At 40.0% G+C, this 21,137-nt stretch overlaps 1 protein-coding gene across 2 annotated transcripts in view; it reads right to left on the bottom strand.

Moving 5' to 3' along the window:
- The window catches only part of SERPINA12 (serpin family A member 12), a 36,632-nt gene extending 16,170 nt beyond the window's left edge, over nucleotides 1–20,462 (bottom strand). Inside the window, exons 1-2 of one of the 2 annotated variants that reach the window (XM_027856579.1) lie at nucleotides 20,387–20,462; nucleotides 2,673–3,338 (exon numbers count right to left, since the gene is read on the bottom strand). In XM_027856579.1, the coding sequence (XP_027712380.1) occupies nucleotides 2,673–3,327 (655 nt within the window). In that variant the 5' untranslated portion in view covers nucleotides 3,328–3,338; nucleotides 20,387–20,462. Of the gene's footprint in view, nucleotides 1–2,672; nucleotides 3,339–20,174 lie in introns of both variants that reach the window. The other variant, XM_027856578.1, reaches the window with a different exon arrangement.
- Nucleotides 20,463–21,137: the final 675 nt, after the last annotated feature.

Below are 21,137 nucleotides of genomic sequence, written 5' to 3'. Positions count from 1 at the left end.
ACCTCTCTGCCCTTAGCTAGGCTGTTCTCGGATGACAGATTCACATTTTATTGCTGGGCCCATACCCAAAACCTTTTGAGATTAGGAGGAATCGTCAGAAGTTGTAGGACATTGATATAGACTTCAAGAACCCAGAGTCACCTCTCCTCAATGAGACATCTGAGGGGATCATAGGATTAGAGGCACCTGTTAATGGACTATCCACTATCCTCTCTCTCTCTCTTTCTCTCTCTCTCTCATTGGATCTCTCTGTCTCTGTTTCTGTCTCTCTATCTCTGTCTGTCTCTGTCTCTTTCTTTCACACAGATATACAAACACACCAGTCTTTGCAACCTGAAGGAAAGAAAAGAGAAAGAGAGAAGGAAGGAGAATGGGAGAAAAGGGAGAGGGAGGGAGAGTGGAAGAGAGAAATAGAGAGACACACACAGAGGCAGAGAATCAGAGAAATGGAGACAGAGAAACACAGAAAGAAGCATAGTGTCACAAACATAGAGAAGGAAAGAAGGTGGGAGGCAGGGAAAAAGAGAAAAGGAGGGGAGAAGAAGGGAGGAGAAGAAAGAAGAGAAGAGGAAGAAGAGAAGGGAGAGGGGAAAAAGGAAAGAGGGAGGAAAAGAGGGAAGGAGAGAGGAGAGAGAGAAGAGAGAAAGGGAAAGGGGCAGGGAGAGAGAGAGGGAGAGAGAGAGAGAGAGTATGGAAAATAATCATTGGAAGATCTTATATTTACATCCTATGGAAAACTGACAAACTCTGGCTACAGGGCTGGTTTTAGTCACTTCAGAAGAGCAATAACTTTGCTATATAACTTTTAGAAGGTTTCTAACTGCATAGTCATACTTCGTATCTTTTCAAAGCACTTTAACACTCATTATCTGGGACCCAGGAAAGAAGCACAGAGGCAAAGTAATATGGATCCCCTAGACTAACCAATAGGAACTTGTTCATCTTCCTGCTACACTTCAATTACTGTGGGAAGACAGGGATGAGCTGACAAATTCTTGGAATGCTCATCAAGTTGGATTAACTATAGTGATCAATTCTACTACTTCTTTCTCCCTTCCTTTTCCTCTTCCCCCTTTTTTTTTTGCTTAGCTTTGAATTTCCTTTTTTTATTTCATTTTCTAGAAAAGCTGATTTAAGAATTTAAGACAGCAGGTCTGGATATCTACTAATGTAGGTAATTCCACCCATCATTGCCATGGAATAAGTAAATCACTGTCAGAGTTGAAAGCAATACTCAAGGTCATTCTCTTGGCAGCATCCCTGCCAAGTTGTCACCCATCATCCATTCTCTGTTTGAAGATCTCCAGGGATGGGGAACTCAGTTATCTTCTAAGTCCTTTTTGGACAATCTGAATTATGAGGAAATTTTTCTTTACAGTAAGCCCAGATCTGTCTTTCTGATACTTTTACTCCTACTGATGCTTTCTAGGGCTAACCACAACAAATGTAAATACTCTTAGTCATGGCAGTCATGCAGATACTTAAACTTGGCTCTCATGTCTTCATGAAAATGTTTCTTCTCCAGACTAAACCCAAGCATTTCCTTCAAATGATCCTCACATGACATAACTTTGAGGCCCTTCACTAATCACAGACTCATTGCTAAGAGCTAAAAGAGACCTCAGTTTCCTCATTGATAAAATGAGAAGTCTAGACTAGATGATGTCCAAGACCCAAAACGGGCAAAATGAATGGCACCAAGTTGTCCTGATGGTGGCAAAGCTAGCTAGGCTACAAGTTGTAGATTTGGAAAAATATTAAAGAACATAGAATCACAGACTTAAAATGGGGAGGGGATCTTAGAGGCCATCTACTTCAACCTCCCTCATTTTCCAGATGAGGACACTAAGGGATTAAATGACTTGATAAGGTCACATAAGCAGGAAGAGCCATGGGGCAGGATTTGACCTCATATCCTCTGGACTCCAAATCTAGCATTCTTTCCAATGTATCACAGACCTCTTATTTAGTTCAATCTCTGTTTGACGTTTGATTTATACCAGTGCTATAACAAAAACAACCAACCAAAAAGTACAATATGACACTCTTAAGTATTTGAAGTTACATCTTTTCAGTCCTATGCTTTCAGGTCTGGAGAGTTTACTAGCTCTTATGTGACCAAGTCTTTGATTAGAGGTGACTATGTTCCTGGAAATATCCCTAGGACTGGAGTCAGGACTTGATCTGACAGCTGCTAGATGTCAGATGACCTTGGACAAGTCATCTCATGGAATGGAAAGAAACAAGTGTTCAGTAAACACCTACTATGCGCCAGACACTGTGCATAGTAGTGCACTTTACAAATATTACTCTTTTGATCCTTACAATAGCCCTAGGAGGTAAGTGCTACCATGATCCCTTCTTATGGTTGAGGAAACTGAGGCAGACAGAAGTTAAGTGGCTTGCCCAGTGTCACTCAACTAATAAATGTCTGAGGTTGCATTTTGAACTCAGATCTTCTTAACTTCAGGCCCAGTGCTCTATCCACTGTGCAGCCTGCTGCCCCTAATCTATCTCATGTGTCAGAGTCTCTTTCCTCATTGTTAAAAAGGGAAATTAAAACCAAATACTAAGTATCTTGAGGATTGTGATGAGGCTCTAATAAAGAGTGTGGGCAAAGCTTTTTTATACTCCATAGCCTTATACAAATGTCTTTATATAGCAAGGCTTACCTTGAAAGTAAATATGGCCAATCAGAAGTAACATCGTGCCCTGATCCAGATTCTTTATCAAATGATTAATTTTCCCATGGGTTTTCTGACTGACATAATCGTTGATTTGTGTAATTGCTTTCTGAGGGTCCTTGAGATCCACAGGGATGGCTTCTGCTTCATAAATATTCTTGACATCATTCAGAAACCTTTTCTGGACTCTCAGCTGGTCCTCGATGAATATAGTATTTCCCATGTGGAGCTTGAGATCTCTGTCAGGTTGGTTGAGACTGTGAATGATGTAATGGAAGCCTTCATAGATACTCTTCACGGGCACATTCCTTAGGTTGAGACTTTCACTTAGTTGAGACAGGGTGTAATCTTTTGCCCCCAGGGTCAACATGGAGAAGCCAGTGGAAGCACTCAGAGGGGAGAAAAAGAGGTTCTCATCTTTACTTTTCTGGGTTATCTCTTGGTACATCTTACATGCAAACTCAGTGTTTCGGTCAACAATTTCTTTTCCAGCTTGTCTCTCTTCCGACTCCTGGAGTGGGTGTCTGGCCTGGTGTGTACCTTGATGATTTTTGTCAGGGGGCTTCTGCTGCTGAAGACCATTTGTGACTAAAAAACATCCAGCAAAGAGCAAAGCCAGAATGAGGGTGCTTTTCATTGTCATTGAGAATTATTCTGTTGAAAGATAGGTAAAAAGTTAGCAGAGGAAATAATGCATTGGATCCAAGTGTTTGATTGCTGGAAGAAACCTGAGAGACAGTATAGACCATGGATCCCTTTGGCAGGCTAGTGAAATCTGTGAACCCCTTTTCAAAATAACATTTTTAAATGCTTAAAATGAAATCATACGATTATTGAGGAAACCCATTTTATTGAAATATAGTTATTATCATAACAAAAATAGCTAACATTTATATGGCATCTACTATGGGCCAGGTGCCATGGTAAACTTAAGTGCTTCGTATCTATTATCTCATTTGTTCCTCATAACAACATTGGAGGGGTAGGGACTATTATAATATCCATTTTAAAGATGAGGAAACTGAGGCAAACCAAAGTTAAGTGACTTGCCCAGGGTTAAACAGTGAGTGTCTTAAGTGGAAATTTGAATTCAGGTCTCCCTGACTCTAGTCTTGGCACTCAATCCCCTGTGTCATCTGGTTACCCCTATATAAAGTATTTGTTAAATGTTCACTATCCTTAGATTAAGAGCCCTGGAAGTGTAATTTCTTTATTTTGTAGAAGAGGAAATGGAGGCCCAGAGAGTTTAACTGACTTGCGCAAGAGCCCAAAGAAAGTAAATAGGAGAGCCAAGTCTTTTTAAATCCACTGCTCTCTTTGCTGTCTCATCATCTTCCCCAAGTGGAAGTGGAGAAATGTGTTTAGCATCTCAGGATCAGTATAAAGTTAGTTTGTACTCATTGTACTATAACTGAGGATTTTTGGTAAACACTCATTGTAGCACTGAACTCATCTAACCTTGGTTTAGATTCCTGCCCAGCTCATCTCCTTGGAGGCAGCGTGGTGCAGTTGGAGAGAGAACAAGTCTGGAGTCAAAAGACTTTAGTATGATCAGCTCTGGTTCCTACTGGCAATTCAGAGGCTCTGAAGTCTCAATTCAGCTAAAAAAAATTATTATTTGTAAAGTACTGTACTTGGCATTGGGGATCCAAAATTAGAAATGACACTGCCACAGGATCAGAGATGTACAGTTGGTAGAGGCAACATAATCCAAATTCTTCATTTTATTTTATGTATCTTGCAGATTAAATTTTATTTTATTGTCAAATCTAAATTCTTTCCAACATCCTCTCCCCCTCCAGGTGAGAAAGTAAGAAAAATAAATCCCATTACAAATGTACATAGTCAATCAAAACAAATTCCTACATTTCGTATGTGTGTGTGCATGTGTATGTGTATTTATGTATGCATATACATACAACACATATATTTACATTTATACATATATATTCAAATCCCATATGAATTAATGAAGAATAAAGTAGGTAGAACCAGAAGAACAATTTATACAATAACAATGATATTATAAAAACAAACAACTTTGAAAGACTTAGGAACTCTAATCAATCAAATGACTGACCACAATCCCAGAGGACTAAAAGATGGAACATTATACTTCATTCCTAACAGAAGTGTGATGGACTCAGAGTGCAGATTGAGACGTACATGCACAATATTATATATAACATGTTTATAATATATCATATAATGCACAATCACATTATACAGTTATATTCTATACATAATGTATTTATTTAATATGTTATATATTTTATAGTAGTTGGTCATTATATTGATTAGAGTTCCTAAATCTTTTGAAGTTTTTTACCTTTACAATATTGCTGCTATTGTATAAATTGTCTTCCTGGTACTATTCACTTAATTCTGCATCAGTGCATACAAGTCTTCCCAGTTTTCTCTGAAACCATCATCTTTGTCCAAAACCAACCTTTCATTTTATGGATGAGGAGCCTGAGAGTGACTTGCCCGAGGTTACACAGATAGTAATTGGCAGACTGGATTTGAACCCATGTCCTTCGACCCCAAATCTAGTGCTCTTTATACTATGTCATATGACCACCAAAGAATTTTGAATCCTTTGAGGGTAGATCTCCAAAACTAGTACAACATATAAACAAGTTTAATATAAGGCAGGCATGATAGAGACAGAGGAGAGATCTAGGCAAAATGCTCTAGAAAAATGTATGAAATTTTGTGTTCAGTCATTTTCAGTTATGTCTAACTTTTTGTAACCCTGTTTGGAATTTTCTTTGCAAAGATATTAGAGTGGTTTGCCATTTCTTTCTCCAGTTCATTTTATAGATGAAGAAACTGAAGCAAACAGGGTTAAATGACTTGCCCAGGGTCACGTAGCTAATAAGTGTCTAAGGCCAGATTTGAACCCAGGAAGATGAGTTTTCTTAACTCTAGGCCCAAGCATTTTATCCATTGTACCACCACCACCCTATGCATAAAATCAGAATAATGCAAATATCTGCACATATAGTTTTAGAAAAATTATAATAATCTGCCCCAAAACAATAAAATTGGAGATCATTGATGCTATATTTTCTTTGCCTACTTCACTGGACTGCTATTAAGACCAAATGAGAGTGATGATTAGGAAAGCCAGGTCCACTTAATAAGGTTAAAGGAATATTTGGGCCTTTGATTATGGGAGAAAGTATCTCATTTTACCTCCTAGATAGGTGAAGCCTTAATTTGGATTAAATGAAGAAGGCCAAAGGATTTTGTTTATAGATTGCATCTTTCTAGAGAAGGTATGGGTAAACTCACTGACATCTTGTTGGGATGATTGAGGTCATCTTTTTGTTGGGTCATGGAGAGTGTCCTGGGCCAAGATACTTTTATATCTCTTTGTACTTGTTAAGGAATGAGTGATTATATATATGCAGAGTAGTTTATAATCCTAAGTACTAAATGAATATATAACTTATTATTGTTGTTTCAGTTGGTGCTTGATAAAGCCTTGTTGATGGATAGCTAGATTTATTGGGAAGTGAAGAGCAGGATCTGAGGACCTTTGGTTGGGTGAGCTTTATAGTACCTGAAACTCTAGGAAAGCAAGGTCCAAAGAAAACAGAATAATAATAACCCACATTTATAGAACATTTGATTGAATTTTCCAAACATTTTTAGCTTCTGTTGTATAGAGATTGCTCAGTTAGGATTTAAGGATGCAAAGCAACACAGTTTCTCTATAATCCTCTAGATTTCAAAGCAAGGAAACAATTAGAAAAATCTAATCATAGAGAATGAGATCCTGTTTATTTACCTTTTTTTTTTTTAAAAAAAAGTGGGAATCAGGCTTAGATTCTTAAAATCTAGCCACTGCTTAGATTCTTACAATCTAGCCAATAGCTCACAATCTAGCCCACAGATGCTCAGATTCCTTAAGAGTCTGGCTAATATGGTGAATCTTCAATAAACCATGTTTTTGGCTGAAAGAAGTCTTGGGTCAAATTCTTTTGGGAAGGATCTGTGTGTTGTGATTTTGGGGTCCCAGGACCCCTGAACCCCTAGACTGCATCATTTTGGTGGACCGTACAGGGAAACTGTCTAACCCCAAGTTCTTCTCCAGCCAAGACTGAAAGGTATGCAAGCCTCCCTCCTCCCCTCTTTTCTTGCTCTGCAGTTTGGGTTGCTCTCCAAGCACTAAGGCTTGGAGGTGCTTTTCTGACAGGCAGTTATGAGTCTGTCTCTCACTCGGCCTGATGCTCTCAGGCTCTCAGTCCACTGGGTCGGTTCAAGGCCATGAACCTGGGTACACATTCTGCAGCATAGAGGACAAGGATGGACACCCTATCTGGAAGTGTATGCTCAATTCTGTTAATTCCCTCCGCACTAGGGAATTGGGGAAAACTGCAGTTGCTTTTTGGTTCCCTGAGGCTTACTTACTCCCTTCCCTCTGCACCTCTGAATCCTCCTCCCTGGAGGTTACAGGGAAAGTTAGAACAGCTAAAAATATCTTGGCATATTCTGGAGGTTTTGTGATTGATCGTTATGGAGTTTTGAAACACCTGTACAACCTGGTCACTCCCTTCCCTTGAGTCAAGAGGGTATCTGTTAACCCCTCTCATAGGAGAAGAGAGTTTCACCCTTTACCCCTCACCTTTGATTTTGCCTTCTCCCACCTGGGAAAGGAAGAAGAGGAGAGGGGCAGCAGCTACAGCGTGGGCCCCCCCTGGCAATGGCCTTGGGCTGTAGGGCAACTTTTGCCTGGAAGCATCACTCAGGTTCAGAGCATCCTGCTCAAGGTAATGAAGCTAGTTTCCGAACTTGGGTAAGCACGTTCTTTTAAATTTGTAGTTTTAACTGTTAACGATGAGATGTTGATTCTCTGTGTAAAGCAATTTGGAAGTGCATTTAACAAAACTGAAGTCACCTGATTGGTAATGGGTTTGTTTCAAGTTTCAAATTGGTGTACTTTCTGTATCAATTATGTCAAGCAACTTTTCATAATTTGGTTACTGCTAAAATAATTTAGCTATTGTTGGTTATTGTTTTAACGTGTAAACTAGCCAAAAAGCTTGTTTGGGTTATGGCTTGCTGAGAATTTGCAAGTGTATAGAAATCTCTAATGATTGGCTTTTTACACCAAGACAAATTTAAGTTTGAGATGTAAATCCTGGAAAAGTTTTTCCTAAGCTGTAATTAGTAAAACTTGCTGTTTGAGGTAAAAGCTCATAGGATTTTATTTTCAGTTGTCTGATGGGTCATAATCCATCGATAATCAATAATCCACCATCTGAGAGAAATGCCACAAGCTACTCAGAGAAGGTGATACTGGTAGGAAATCAGCATTGCGAAAAATGAGAGGACAATTTTAGCCTCAGCCTTAAGATGGGATCCTCCTGGCACAGTTTCCCCATTATGTTCCTTTGAAAGGGAATGTTACCCACCTGGCTACTCCTGAGTCTGGCTATGAGGTAGATTTGATACTGCATGGCTGGAAAACTGAATTATCTGAATCCAAACAGAGCTAAGGATGTTTTATCCTCTTAAAGTTAGGCCCTAAATCTAGTCCCTGCTTTATATCTGGGCCCTGCAGTTGTTTCTGTCAGATTTGCGTCTTCCAGACTATGGACCATTCACCTACAGTTGGTAGCAAGCAGCAGGTACCAACCAATATCCCCCCATCATTCTCTGGATGCAGCCTGTGCTCAGTTCCAGTCAATCTCCTCCTTGGTACCCCCTCAAGGCAGGGACAGCTCTTACACTCCTTGCCAGCAGGAAGCAGTTTCAGAAGCTGAGACCTTCACCCCTTACCCCAAAAGAATTTGGGTCCCATTTGTTTGAGGGGGGAATGGTGAGGATGGAAGCTAGACCCTAAAAAGGAAAAACCCTGGACTTTCCCACATGGCCAAATCTCTGGCTTTAGCCTGAGGCTACAATCCCAACAATTGGCCTTTCTTTGTGGCTATACAAAATCTCCCCCCCCTTAACCTAGCCTAGACCTCCCTATGTCCCCAGGCCACTTCCCATCCTTAATCTTACCTAGGCTCCATTCTCCCTTGGCCACCCCTGGAGTTCTATTACCTCATAGACTACTTGACCACTCCTAGATCCCTCCCATAGTCTTTCTGTATATAAAGTCCATCTTGTCTCCTTTAAGATGCTCAGATTCCTAAAATCTAGCCACTACTTAGATTCTTATAATCTAGCCAATAAGCCAATAGCTTACTAATGTTCAGACTCCTTAAGAGTCTGCCCAATATGATGGAGGTTCTAATAAACCTTGTCTTTGGCTGAAAAAAAAAATAAAGTGAGAAACAGTATGTAAACATAGATACCAGGAATAGGACACATAGAAAGATCATTTAGCCAAGGTACTTATTTCAAGGGCTAGTCTTATCTAGTAGTTCATCCTGCCAAGTGACCAAGAATCAAAGGGTGAATCCCCTGAAACATCCTTCCAGGAAGGAAGAACATTTCATTTTGTTTTTGTTTATTACACAATTGAAGCGCAGCTAAGTTAAGGGAGTTGCCCCAGACTATCCAGATGAAGAGTCACAGAGCTAGAACTCCATCAAAGATCTGGAAAAAGACATGATCAAAAGGATCAACCTAGAAGTTTTTCCTCTTAAAATGAGCTTATTTCAGCATCAAAAGTGAATTAATGATAATTCCCAATTGTCCAACTGTTTTCCCTGCTAGGGGCCTCCCTCACCTCTTGATTGTTTTTTACAGACTGTTTAATATTATTATTAAACAAAAATATCAAAGCTGATCTTTGAAGTGAGCCAGGAAGTCTAAGAGGAGGAGATGAGGAAGGATCCCATTTCATGAATGAGGGATAACCACGATATGCAGAAAACATGGACTTGGTAAATGAAATGCTTTGTATGAGGAATACCAAACGGGCCAGTTTGGCTGGATCTTGGCTGGATAGGGAGTACGTGTACTAAGCTTGCAAAAGTAGCCTGGACCCAAGGTGGAAGGAGTTTTTAATGCCAAACAGAATAGTGAAAATCTGGCCTCAGACACTTCTTAGAAGTGTGACCTCTGGCAAGTCATTTAACCATTGTCTTCCTCAGTTTCCACAACTTTAAAAAGAGATCATAATGGCATCTACTTCCCAGGATTGTTGAGTCTCATAAGAGAGTAAAACACTTAGTGTAGTGTTTGGCACAACATGGGTATTTAATAAATGATTGTTCTCTTTGCTTTCTTATTATAGAGGCAACGGGGAGTCATCAGAACTTTTTAAACAGTGGAGTAAAATGATCAGACATGGGCTTTAGGAATCACTTTGGTGGTTATAGGAAGAGTAAACTAGAGAGGGCAGTTAGGTGGCAGTGCAGTGGATAGAATGCCGGGCCTGGAGTCAGGAAGGCTCATCTTTCTGAGTTCAAATCTGGTCTCAGACACTTATAAGCTATGCTTACTACTGTGACCCTGAACAAGTCACTTAACCCTGTTTGCCTCAGTTTCCTCATCTGTAAAATGAGCTGGAAAAGGAAACCTCTCCATTATCTTTGCCAATAAAACCTCAAATGAGACCACAGGAAACATGAGGCAGGGAGACCAATTAGGAAGCTATTGCCATAGTCCTAACAGGTAGCATAGAGAAAGTAGAAAGAGAATTTTATTCAGAGGTAAGTGACCTGACTTTGAGTCTCAGGTGATGAGAGCCTGAATGAGTATGGTGGCCATGGAAGTGAAGCAGACTGATGTGAGAAGTATAATTGAGGTTGGAATGGCAAGAAGCCTTGGCAAGTGATCACACATGAGGGTTGGGAATAGGGAGCGAGGGTGAAGAGCCAGGGATGACATGTTGGTTGCGAACTTGGGTTGATGGAAGGATGGTGGTACCTTCAAAAGGAATAGGCAAGTTTGTAAGAGGGGTTAGTACTAAGGAAAATTTAATTATTTCTGTTGAGAACACATTGAGTTTGAGATGGCTGTGGGGTATCCATTTCAAAATGTTCAATAGGCAGTTGGTGACTCTTGCCTTGAACTTAGGAGAGAGACTTGGGCTGGCTATGTAGATCTGGGAGACATCTGCACAGTGAGGATGATTAGATGGAAGATGATGAGATCACCAATGGAGAAAATGTAGAGAGAGAAAAAGAGAGGACCCAGCTTAGGGCCTTGAGGGACATCTATGGTTAGGGGTTAGGACATGAATGATAATCCAGAAAAGGATGTGCAGAAGAAGATAGAGAGAGAAAAATGAAGAGAACAGTGTCATGTCAACACAGTGAGGAGAGGGTATCTAGAAAGAGAAAGTGGGCAACAATGTCAAATGCTTTGGAAGTGTCAAAAAGAATGAGGACTGAGAAATGGCCATTGGATTTCACAATTAAAAGCTTATTGGTAAACTTGGAAAAAACAGTTTCAGTTGAACAGTGGATGGTAGATAGCAAGAAGTTAAGAATGAGTGGCAGGAGAGCAAGTCGAAATAATGAATGTCAAGAGATTTCTCTAGGAGTTTGGTTGTGAAAGGGAGGAGAGGTATAGGAAGACAGTTTGATACTGCCCCATCCCTACACCCAAGCTCAGTTCTTCCATTGGCCCTGGCAAGTTGGGTCCCCCAGGGGGATGGCTGCTACTCCTCTCAGGATTCTAGGGGTTACCCTGTATGTGGCCATTCTCCTAACAGCAGCTCAGGAGCTCACATCAGTGTGTTTCCCCTCAGCAATCATTTAGTGTACTCAGTAATCTGTAAAGTGTAGAGCAGGGGTGGGGAACCTGTGGCCTCAAGGCCACATGTGGTCCTCTAGGTCTTCAGGTGTGGCCCTTTGACTGAATCCAAACTTCACTGAACAAATTCCTTTAATAAAAAAATTTGTTCTGTAGACCTTGGACTCAGTCAAAAGGCTGCACCCAAGGACCTAGAAGGCCACACATGTGGCCTCAAGGCCACAGGTTCTCCACCATTGGTAGATGTTTGTAGAAAGCAAGGAAGGAACTGATAGAAAGAGATTAAAGATTAGGGGGAGGAGGGGAATGACTGAAGGGGCAGTGTGCCAGAAGAGATAGGAGGGTACAGAATCAAGGTTACAAGTAGAAGGGCTGGCTTTCATGAGGACCTCCTTGTCATCAGAGACTAGGGCCACAACAACATCTCTTGCTTCCTCTTCCTTCTCTCAGTTCACACAGCCCCCACTGCAGCTCATGCCTTATCACCTCTCACCCAGATTATTGCAACAACTTCTTAATCAGTCTTCCTGCCTTAATTCTATCACTATTCCAGTCCATCCTACACATTACTGCCAAGTCAATTTCATAAAGCAATTAATCAGTTGGTCAGTCTCAGTCCAAAAGAATTTATTAATGTGCCAGACTGCTATGCGCCAGACAATGTGTAAACATTGAAGATAAAAAGGAGAACAAGACAGTTTCCGCTCCAAAGGAGTCAACAGTCTAATTGGGAGACTACATAAAAACAACTTCAGGCAAACAAGATATATACAAGATAAATTAGAGATAATCAACAGAAGAAGGCAGGAGCATTAGAGAGGATCAGAAAAGGCTTCTTGTAGAAGATGAGATTTTGAGAGGCAGTTAAAGGTAGTCAGGGTAGGCAAAATCTAGCGATGAGAAGGGAGATAATTCCAGGTATGGGAGACAGGCAGTAAAAATGGAGCATTTTGTACAAGGAACAGTAAGGAGCCAATGTCACTGGATCTAAGAGTACATAGAGGGAAGAAAAGTGTATGAAGACTGGAAAGATTGGAAGGAGTCAGATTACGAGGGCTTTAAAAGTCAAACAGAGGATTTTCTATTTTATTTTGGAGGTAATAGAGAGAAACTATAGTTAATTGAATAGTGATATGGTCAGATTTTTGTTTTAGGAAAATCAATTTGGTAGTTTAGTGGAGGGTGGATTGGAGTGGGGAGAGAATTGAGGCAAGAAGACTAATCAGTAAGCTATCGCGGTGGTCCAGGTATGAGGTGATGAAAGTCTGAATCAGGGTGGTAACAATGTCAGAGGAGAGAAGGCGGTGTATTCAAGAGATGTTGTGAAGGTAAAATCAACAGGACTTGGCAACATACTGGTTATAGGGATGTGAGAGAGTGTGAAGATTCCAGGATAGCACTCAGATTGCAAGCCTTATGAGTGGGAGGATTGTAGTGCTCTGAACAACAGTAAGAGGAGACAAGAGGAGAGTTCTGGGGAAAAGCTAATGGGTTCAGTTTAGTACTTGGTGTATTTGATATGTCTATTGGATATCCATTCTGGATGTAGCTTATGAAAGGCTTTGAATGTCAAACAGAGGATTTTGTATTTGATCTTGGAGGTGATATGGAGCCACTGGAGTTTATTGAGTAGGGGAAATGACATGTTCAGACTCGTGCTTTAGGAAAATCACTGGTGACTGAAAGGAGGATGGATTGTAGTGGGGAAAGACTTAAGAGAGGCAGAGCTGCCAGCAGGCTGTTGCAATATTCTAAGTGTGAGGTGATGAGAGCCTACACCAGAGTGGTGGCAGTATCAGAGAAGAGCATGGGATGTATTGGAGAGATGTTGTAAAGGTGAAATCAACAGGTTTTGGCAACAGATTGGATATGGTGGGGTGAGAGATAGTGAGAATTAGAGGATGACAACCAATTTGAGAGCCTGAGGGATTGCGAGGAAAGTGTTGCCCTTTACAGACACAGAGGAGGTAGGAGAAGGGGTGGTTTAGGGAAGAAGATAATGAGTTCAGTTTTGGACATGTTGAGCTTTAGATGTCTATTAGACATCAAGTTTGAGATGTCTGGAAGGCAGTTGAAAATTTGAGAATGGAATTCAGCAGAGAGATTGAGGAAGGATAAATAGATTTGAAAATTGTCAACATAGAGATGGTTAATTAAATCCATGGGGGCTGATAAGATGACCAAGTAGTATAGAAGGAGAAGAGAAGAGTCCAGGAAAGAACCCTGGGGTACACCTAGAGAGCATGATCTGAAAGAAGATCCAGCAAATGATACAGAGAAGAGCCAATCTGATAGGGAGGAGGAAAACCAGTAGAGAATGGTGTCCCAACAACCTAGAGAGAAGATATTATCAAGGAAGAGAGGGTGATGAATAATGTCAAAAACTTAAGAGAGGTCAAGGAGAATAAGAACTGAGAAAAGGCCACTGGGTTTGGCAACCAAGGATCACTGCTGACTTTGAAAGAGTAGTTTCAGTGGAATCATAAGTTCAGAAGCCAGATTGTAAGTTTTAGAAGAGAAAATGGAGGTACCTATTCTAGGCTTACACCTATATACAGCCAAATTAGGTAGACAAACTGACCACATCACTCCTGGCCAAAACCTAGGCCCAGATGTAGTAGGTAACTGAGGCAACCACCCAGCATCTCAAAGGGATTCCAATACAGGAGGTACAGGCATGAAAGGGGTATGGTTCCAGGGTATGGTTTCTGAATCAAGCAGCAGGACATTTGGTGAACAAATGGCTGGATAGTGAAGGGCATCACTCTCCATTACCCTTCCAAGTGCATTGGAGAGCTATCTTCTCTGAGAAAGTATGTCTCCATTGGCAGCATCCTGTTCCAGGAAGCCATATGTGTGAGTCACTAGAGGCAGGTGGCACCCAGAATGGTGATAGTGATATGATGGAGGGGGAAAGATGAGATAGAATGGCTTTGGGGAAGAAAACTGATCATAGTGAGAGAAAAGGGTAGGACCGGGCTGCACAATGAGAGATAGGAACAAAATTTATGGTAAATCCAAAAAAGCAATATCTGTGCTCATGCTGTCAGAGAAAGTAAAGGTAAAATGTAAAATATCAAGAGATATAGATTATGTTGTGATTAAAAGAATCATAAAGGAATCCTGCTGACTGGTAAACAATAGGTCCCAACTGGAGCCTACCTTGGTCATTGTTTGAACCCTGATGACCCAAACTTACACTCAGAGTGAGTGTAAATAGCAATTGTTTCTGTTTTTGCCAGAAACCCTGAAGGTCTTCCCCTCCCAGATTGATTTTTTTTTTTTGACTAGTTAAAGGAGCCATTTTTTGCCTTATTTCTTACTTAGCCTTAATCACTGAATGGGTGTTGCCTCAGACAAACTGAGACCTGGGAAAGACCTTAGCTTAAAAAATCCAAGGTCTCCCACTACTTCCAGGGCCATTTCCAGTTGTCTTGATCTATATCTTGCCAATGGACCTAGATGGCTCAGGAGGAGAGAGTGAGGTTAGTGACTTTGCACAGCCCTGCTTCACTTAAATCCAATTCACTTGCAAGTCATGACATCACCTTCCCAACGTCAAGGTCCTCTTCAAGAAGGAAGGATAAACAACAACAACAACAACAATCTCCACTATATGTTTATCTAGGCTGGTTCCACATAGGTCATGTTGTTTCATCTAGGCTGGTAAATCTGGTGCTGGGCTGAGTCACGTTTTTTGCATGGGTGATTAAGTTAGCTCTTCTCCAGTCTTAGCTGTTGTTTGACCAGTGGGTACAGTTGCCTATTGGATGGTCCTGGCAGGTTTCTTGGCCTTTAGACTACAGCAGGACCAGTGTGGGCAGGCTATTCTGCTGCTGGACTGCTGTTGGACTGGGCCAATAAGATTGTTCTTTTATTAGGCTGCTACTAAAGGGCTGGGCCAGGTAGGCCTCTCAAGCAGTGGGCTCTTCTCAGGGCATAGTATCTCTGTTGGATGGGTTGATCCACTGGACTACTGGGGCTGACTTTGGTGGGAAGCTAGCTACAGTCTTTCACCAACTTCAGCCACTGGCTCAGCTGGAAGACACTACACTCTTCTTGGCTGAAATCCTTTAGTTCTCTTTTCAACTATAGTATTACTTTTCTTTCTTAGCTAGGACAATGACCCTTAGTTTGGGATTGTCTCTCCTCTTTGATTGCCTCAGAGCCTCCATGCAGGAGGTATGAGAGGTCCAGCTTCTCTGGTTTGCCAGTCCTTTCTGGTTCTAGGCCTATTTTCTCAGTAAGGTTCTCCTGACTTGGTCAACAGTCAAAATTCAATCATTTATGCTTATCAGACTTCTCTGGCAACCTTATGCAGATGAGTGGTTAAGGACAAAGCCAGGAATAAAAGCAATCTAATTCTTCCTCTTGATATGCAAATGAGCTATTCAAGCCTCAGAGCTTTTCTAACTGCTTATTTTGTTCTTAAATCTTTTCAAACATTTCACTGTTTTTATTTTTCAGGCCCTTTAGACCTTTCAGCTAGATGAAGTACTTCCAGGGAAGTCTGTTAGATTACTTTAAAGATTTTATTTATAATTTCTCTTTGCCCTAATACATGATATATTTTTATAAAAGTACCATGAAGTACTGAGAAATATGGATATTCTTCAATATTTCCATCCATAAGTCTTGTAACTCTAAATTCTCTAAGACTTTTTTGGTTTTTTATTTTACCTTTTGTTTATATTTCTGTTAAATTTGTCTACATTTGAAAGAAGAACCTTGAAATCTCTCTACTTTTAGTGTGTATTTGTCTATATCTTTTGATAGTTCAGTTAACTCTTCTTTTATGAATTTAGATTCTATGCCATTTGACACATATATGTTCAGTAATGATACTATTTCATTTTCTAGGACTCCTTTAATCATAATATAATTTATCTCTATTGACATTTTACATTTTACCTTTGCTTTGTCTGATAGCATGAATACAACTATTGTTTTTTTGGATTTACTATAAATTTTTTCCCTATCTCTCATTGTGCAGCCCAGTCCTATCCTTTCATCTCACCATGATCAGTTTTCTTCCCCAAAGCCATTCTGTCTCATCTTTCCCCCTCCATCATACCACCATTCTGGGTGCCAGCTGCCTCTAGTGACTCACACATATGGTTTCCTGGGGCAGGATGCTACCAATGGAGACATACTTTCCAATGCACTTGGAAGGGTAATGGAGAGTGATGCCCTTCACTATCCAGCCATTTGTCATGCTATCTGATTCCGAAACCATACCCTGGAAGGCTTACCATTTCATGCTTGTACCTCCCGTATTGGAATCCCTTTGGGATGCTGGGTGGTTGCCTCAGTTACCTACTATATCTGGACCTAGGCTTCAGTCAGGTTTCTTCACTTTCCAGTCATTTACTTAGTCATTTTTCTGTCTAGAAATGGAGTTTAAGAGGACTTAACCCTGTCCCTCTGTTTTTGTTGAGTCATGTCTGATCTTCTTGACCCCATATACGGTTTTCTTGGCAACGATACTAGAGTGGTTTGCCATTTCCCTTTCAATTCATTTTACAGATGAGGAAACTGAAGAAAATAGGGTTAAGTGGCTTGTTCAGGGTCAACAGTGAAAAAGTGTCTAAGACTGGATTTGAACTCAGTTCCTCCTGATTCTAGGCCCAGCACTCTATCTGCTATGCTACCCAGCTTGTCCTGCTATACACTTTCAGATACCCAGTTCTGAAACCTTATTTACTTCATCTTCACTCCCTATGTCTCCACTCATTATTCCTGTAACTTTTCTAAATTAACTAGTCCTCCCTGGCCACCACTTCCTCATATATGTACATGTGTTGACCCCTCTATTAGAATATAAGCTCCTTAAGTAAAGGAATTGCCTTTGCTTTTATATTTTTATCCCTAGAAATTAGTACACTGTTTGGTACATAGTAAATGATGTGCATATCTATATATGCTGTGTGTATATGTATATTTATATGTATATGTGTATGTATACACAGACATACATACATATCCACTCATTCATAACTCCCCTCAAGTTAAATACATTATGAGGCCCCCATTAAAGGCATATGTCTCTTCTCCTCTGGTAGTACCCTTTAATGTAGCCCTCTCTCCACTATCTACAGTGAAACCTCTCCATTCCAATCCCCAGACTCAATTTCTCTCTTATATCCCCTCTCTCATTTTCCTTCATTCCCTTCCTCTCTTGCTGAAGGACTTTAGAAATCATCATCTTTTTGTTGTTCACCACAGACTGCATATGGGAGCATCACTTATACTCTGTTGATCACCTACCTACCCCTTCCCATTTATATATCCCTTTATTCTGAAATACCATCCTAAAAAATACACTAATTCACCTATGAGAGCTTCAGGGAGTTTAGTTAATGAATCTTCAGTTTTGTTTCTCCATCTTTGCTTTAATGATGTAGGTTCAACTTAAATCCTTATATCCTTGGGTCTTTTTTTTCTCTTAATAATCCCTTTACATTCTTTTGAAAGTCCCATTTTTTTCTTTCTCTTCTTTAGAGAGAAACCTCTAAATATGACCTCTAAGCACAACTTATTTTTTCCTTTAAAGTAGTACTTATTTACCTTTCTTTATGTTTTTTGAAAGTTAAATATAATGATCTCCTGTCTATTCTTGTTTCAGGAATCCCTCAAATTTCTCTTAATGTTCATTTTTTTTCATTGATGATTGGACTGAGGTTTGTAGGGAATTTCATTTTGGGTTGCAATATAACTCCTTTGCTTTTCAGAGTATCCTATTCCATTCCATTCTTCAATTTCTCATGGCTTTGGAATAATTTATTTAGATTTCATTTCCTTTATATTGAAGCTTTTCTGACCATTTGCAAAATTGGTTGTATTTAACCAATTGTTAACAATTGTAACAATTATATTTAACCGCTCTTTTTTAGAGTTTGAAGCACAGGGTTTGTTGTTTTTTTGGTGTTGTTTGTTTTGATTTCCTGGAGGCAATCTGTGCTTTCTCTTGATTGATGCTTTTTTGTATGAATTTGGAAGTTCTGGGTGGTTTTAAAAATTATCTTAGATTTTTTGATTTCTCTTGTTCTTATGAGAGACCTATAATTCTTAAATTGCCTCTATGCATCCTGTCTTGTATAAAATTAATATGTCCTTTAAAAGTTGTTTTTGCTTTTCTTATGCAAAAATTTCCTTCCCTTCTACTCCAGTTTCTGTTGAGGGAAAAATGTCTCCTATTTCTGTAAGGGAAAAAATACTTCCCCCTCTCCCAACTACACCACTTTCATCATTAACTATGCCACTGGGTGTTGATGGCCCACCAATTTTATCAAACAATTGGAATAGCATAGGAATAAAAAGAGCTGACACTTACAGAAACAATAGCTTAGACACTATCTGGTTTTGACTCCAAGTCAATAATGTGCAGTGAGCTTGTGTCTTTTCACCTCTGCCCCCAACAGGCAGAGGGAACCAAGATGTAATTTACACAGCAGTCCACTTTCACTCAACATGCCATCAGCTTCCCACAGTCTGTAACTCATCCCTTCTTCTCTTAATCTACACTCATTCTGCTCCAGTCACCCAAAGAATTGGTTAGGGAGGGATACTCCTCCATACTACTACCCAGGTAGAATCATAGTTTCCCATCTCTTTCCCAGATTCTCTTTCCAACACTGCATTCGATGTTATGGGCATATGGGAACTGTAGACAAAACGTCTCTTTGGCTTCCATAATCACTCATCTTGTCAATCTCCGTAGAAAAGTCATCAGAAAAATGAAAAAAGGATTATACTTCTAAAGCCTCTTGGGAGAGTAAGGTATATTTGTCAATAAAAACCAACTAGATGAAATTGGTCTTCAAGAATCAAGAAGCGATAAAGACAGAACAATGACCAAACATATTCATGGGACCTCCCATTCCTGGTTGGATTAGGTCATCACTGCACGTGTCTTGTTTGTATTAGATTTGGCCTGATGCTGAATTGTAATTTCCCTAATGATAAACCATTAGCATCTTTCAATATATTTCCCAACTTGCCAAAGTCAGTATTCAAAGATCTCATAAATGTTAGTAGATGTGGAACCACTGAAACTGAAAGCCAGAGTCAAAATCTTGTGTAGGAGGCTGCTGCCAATGCTTAGATTCTATGATTCTATATCTGAATCAGTAAGGTGAATATTGGAAACCCACCTTCATATGGATTGCAATTCAGAGAAGCTCAAGTTATTTTAATTGTTTAAGAATAAATTATAAATTCAGTGAGATTAACCTGATAAAATAGCTTGGGACTTTTCCACATCCATTGATCTAAGAGGACAGTGAGTAGAAAGTAGTGTACTGCATATTCTCTCTCTTTTTCTTTCTCTCTCTTTTTCTCTCCTCCCCTCCCCTTTCCTCCCTTTCTCATCTTCTCTTTCCCTTTCTCTCTACCTATATATGTGTATATACATGTTTATATACATAATATAAACACATATACTTTAAAATACATTTCTCTAGTAATATCTAAGCTCATAGGATTTAAGCAGGAAAACCGCCCACATTTTCTCCAGTATTGAATAATATTCCCTGACAGGTATTTTGTTACCAAGTATTTACCACTTGGTAAAGTTTATTTCTTTTTCCTTCCTAGACACTGTGATTTGCCAATGAGCAAAATTTAATTCTCTAAAGCTGAAATTTGAAGACAAGCTATTGGACCCTTGAAGAGTGGGGATAACTGCTCCCCAGACCTCATGCAGACATGTATAGGTGCCTTTGGATCCCAACACAACAAACAAGAGAAAGGTCAGGGGACTAGCCCTCAGGGCCCATTTAAATACAAAGCCAAAATATTGCAAGCCTCTGAGCTCTTGCTTACCTTCTTTTTTCACTGGAAAGGAAGATTAATCAAGGATGCCCTCAGACAGTTGCCAAGAGATCTAGAGTGAGCACTTAGTGAAAAGCTGGTAAGGTTCAGAGCAAGAGGTTTCTGGAGACCAGTTTGATTCAGGGTGATGATTAAAATAGCCAAAATAAAAATAATAATATGTTGATGATAGCAATAATAAAAACACAAAACCCAGCACTCACTAATGGGAAAAGTCACGCAAATCCTGAGGAGAACTGGCAAGGCTGAAGGGAATTGATTCTTAATAGCAGGTTTACTACTAGGCATGAGGTGGGAGGCCAAGATGAACACCACTCCCTTAATCACAAGGTGAGTCAGTCCCATCACTCCACCCCAAAATTTGTATGTGAAAAAAAAACACCCAGTCTAGTTAACTCTAGGGAAGAGACAATCCTATCTCACCAAAGAATTCCCAAAGATTGATTGATTGATTGATTGAATGTGTGTGTGTGTGTGTGTGTGTTGTGTGTGTGTGTGTGTGAAGATGACAGATGAGGAGGGAGAGAAGGGATATATCTTATGAAATTAATTAGACCATTGTTCTGTCTACTGAAAGAGAAGGGAGGCCTGGCATCATAGTGTATAATGGTAGTGTGGGATGGTAGAAGTACTAAAGTGGCAGTTAGGAGACCTGGTGTCTCTGGGGATTCAGTCTCTGTTCTGCATTTATTATTTATATGACTTGAAGTAGGTCACTCAACTTTTCTTGTCTGTAGCTTGCTAATCTTTAAAATGATGGTTTGTACTCACTGCTCTGTCTCCCTCCCAGGGTTGTTCTAAGAATCAAGTGAAATGACTGTAAAAGTGAATACCCACTCACCCCCCCCAATTGAAAATGAGGTACCACAGGTGGACTGCTTTTCAGCAATAGGGTGCCAAGGTTTCAAATTCTTTTCTCCTAATGGCAAGTAAAATAAATGTCAAAGTCAAAGC

Source organism: Vombatus ursinus, unplaced genomic scaffold (genome assembly GCF_900497805.2).
Source record: "Vombatus ursinus unplaced genomic scaffold, bare-nosed wombat genome assembly UNPS02011572.1, whole genome shotgun sequence".
NCBI classification, from domain to species: domain Eukaryota; kingdom Metazoa; phylum Chordata; class Mammalia; order Diprotodontia; family Vombatidae; genus Vombatus; species Vombatus ursinus.
The sequence above is the reverse complement of the archived record's forward strand: the minus strand, read 5'-3'. Positions and strand labels throughout refer to the sequence as shown.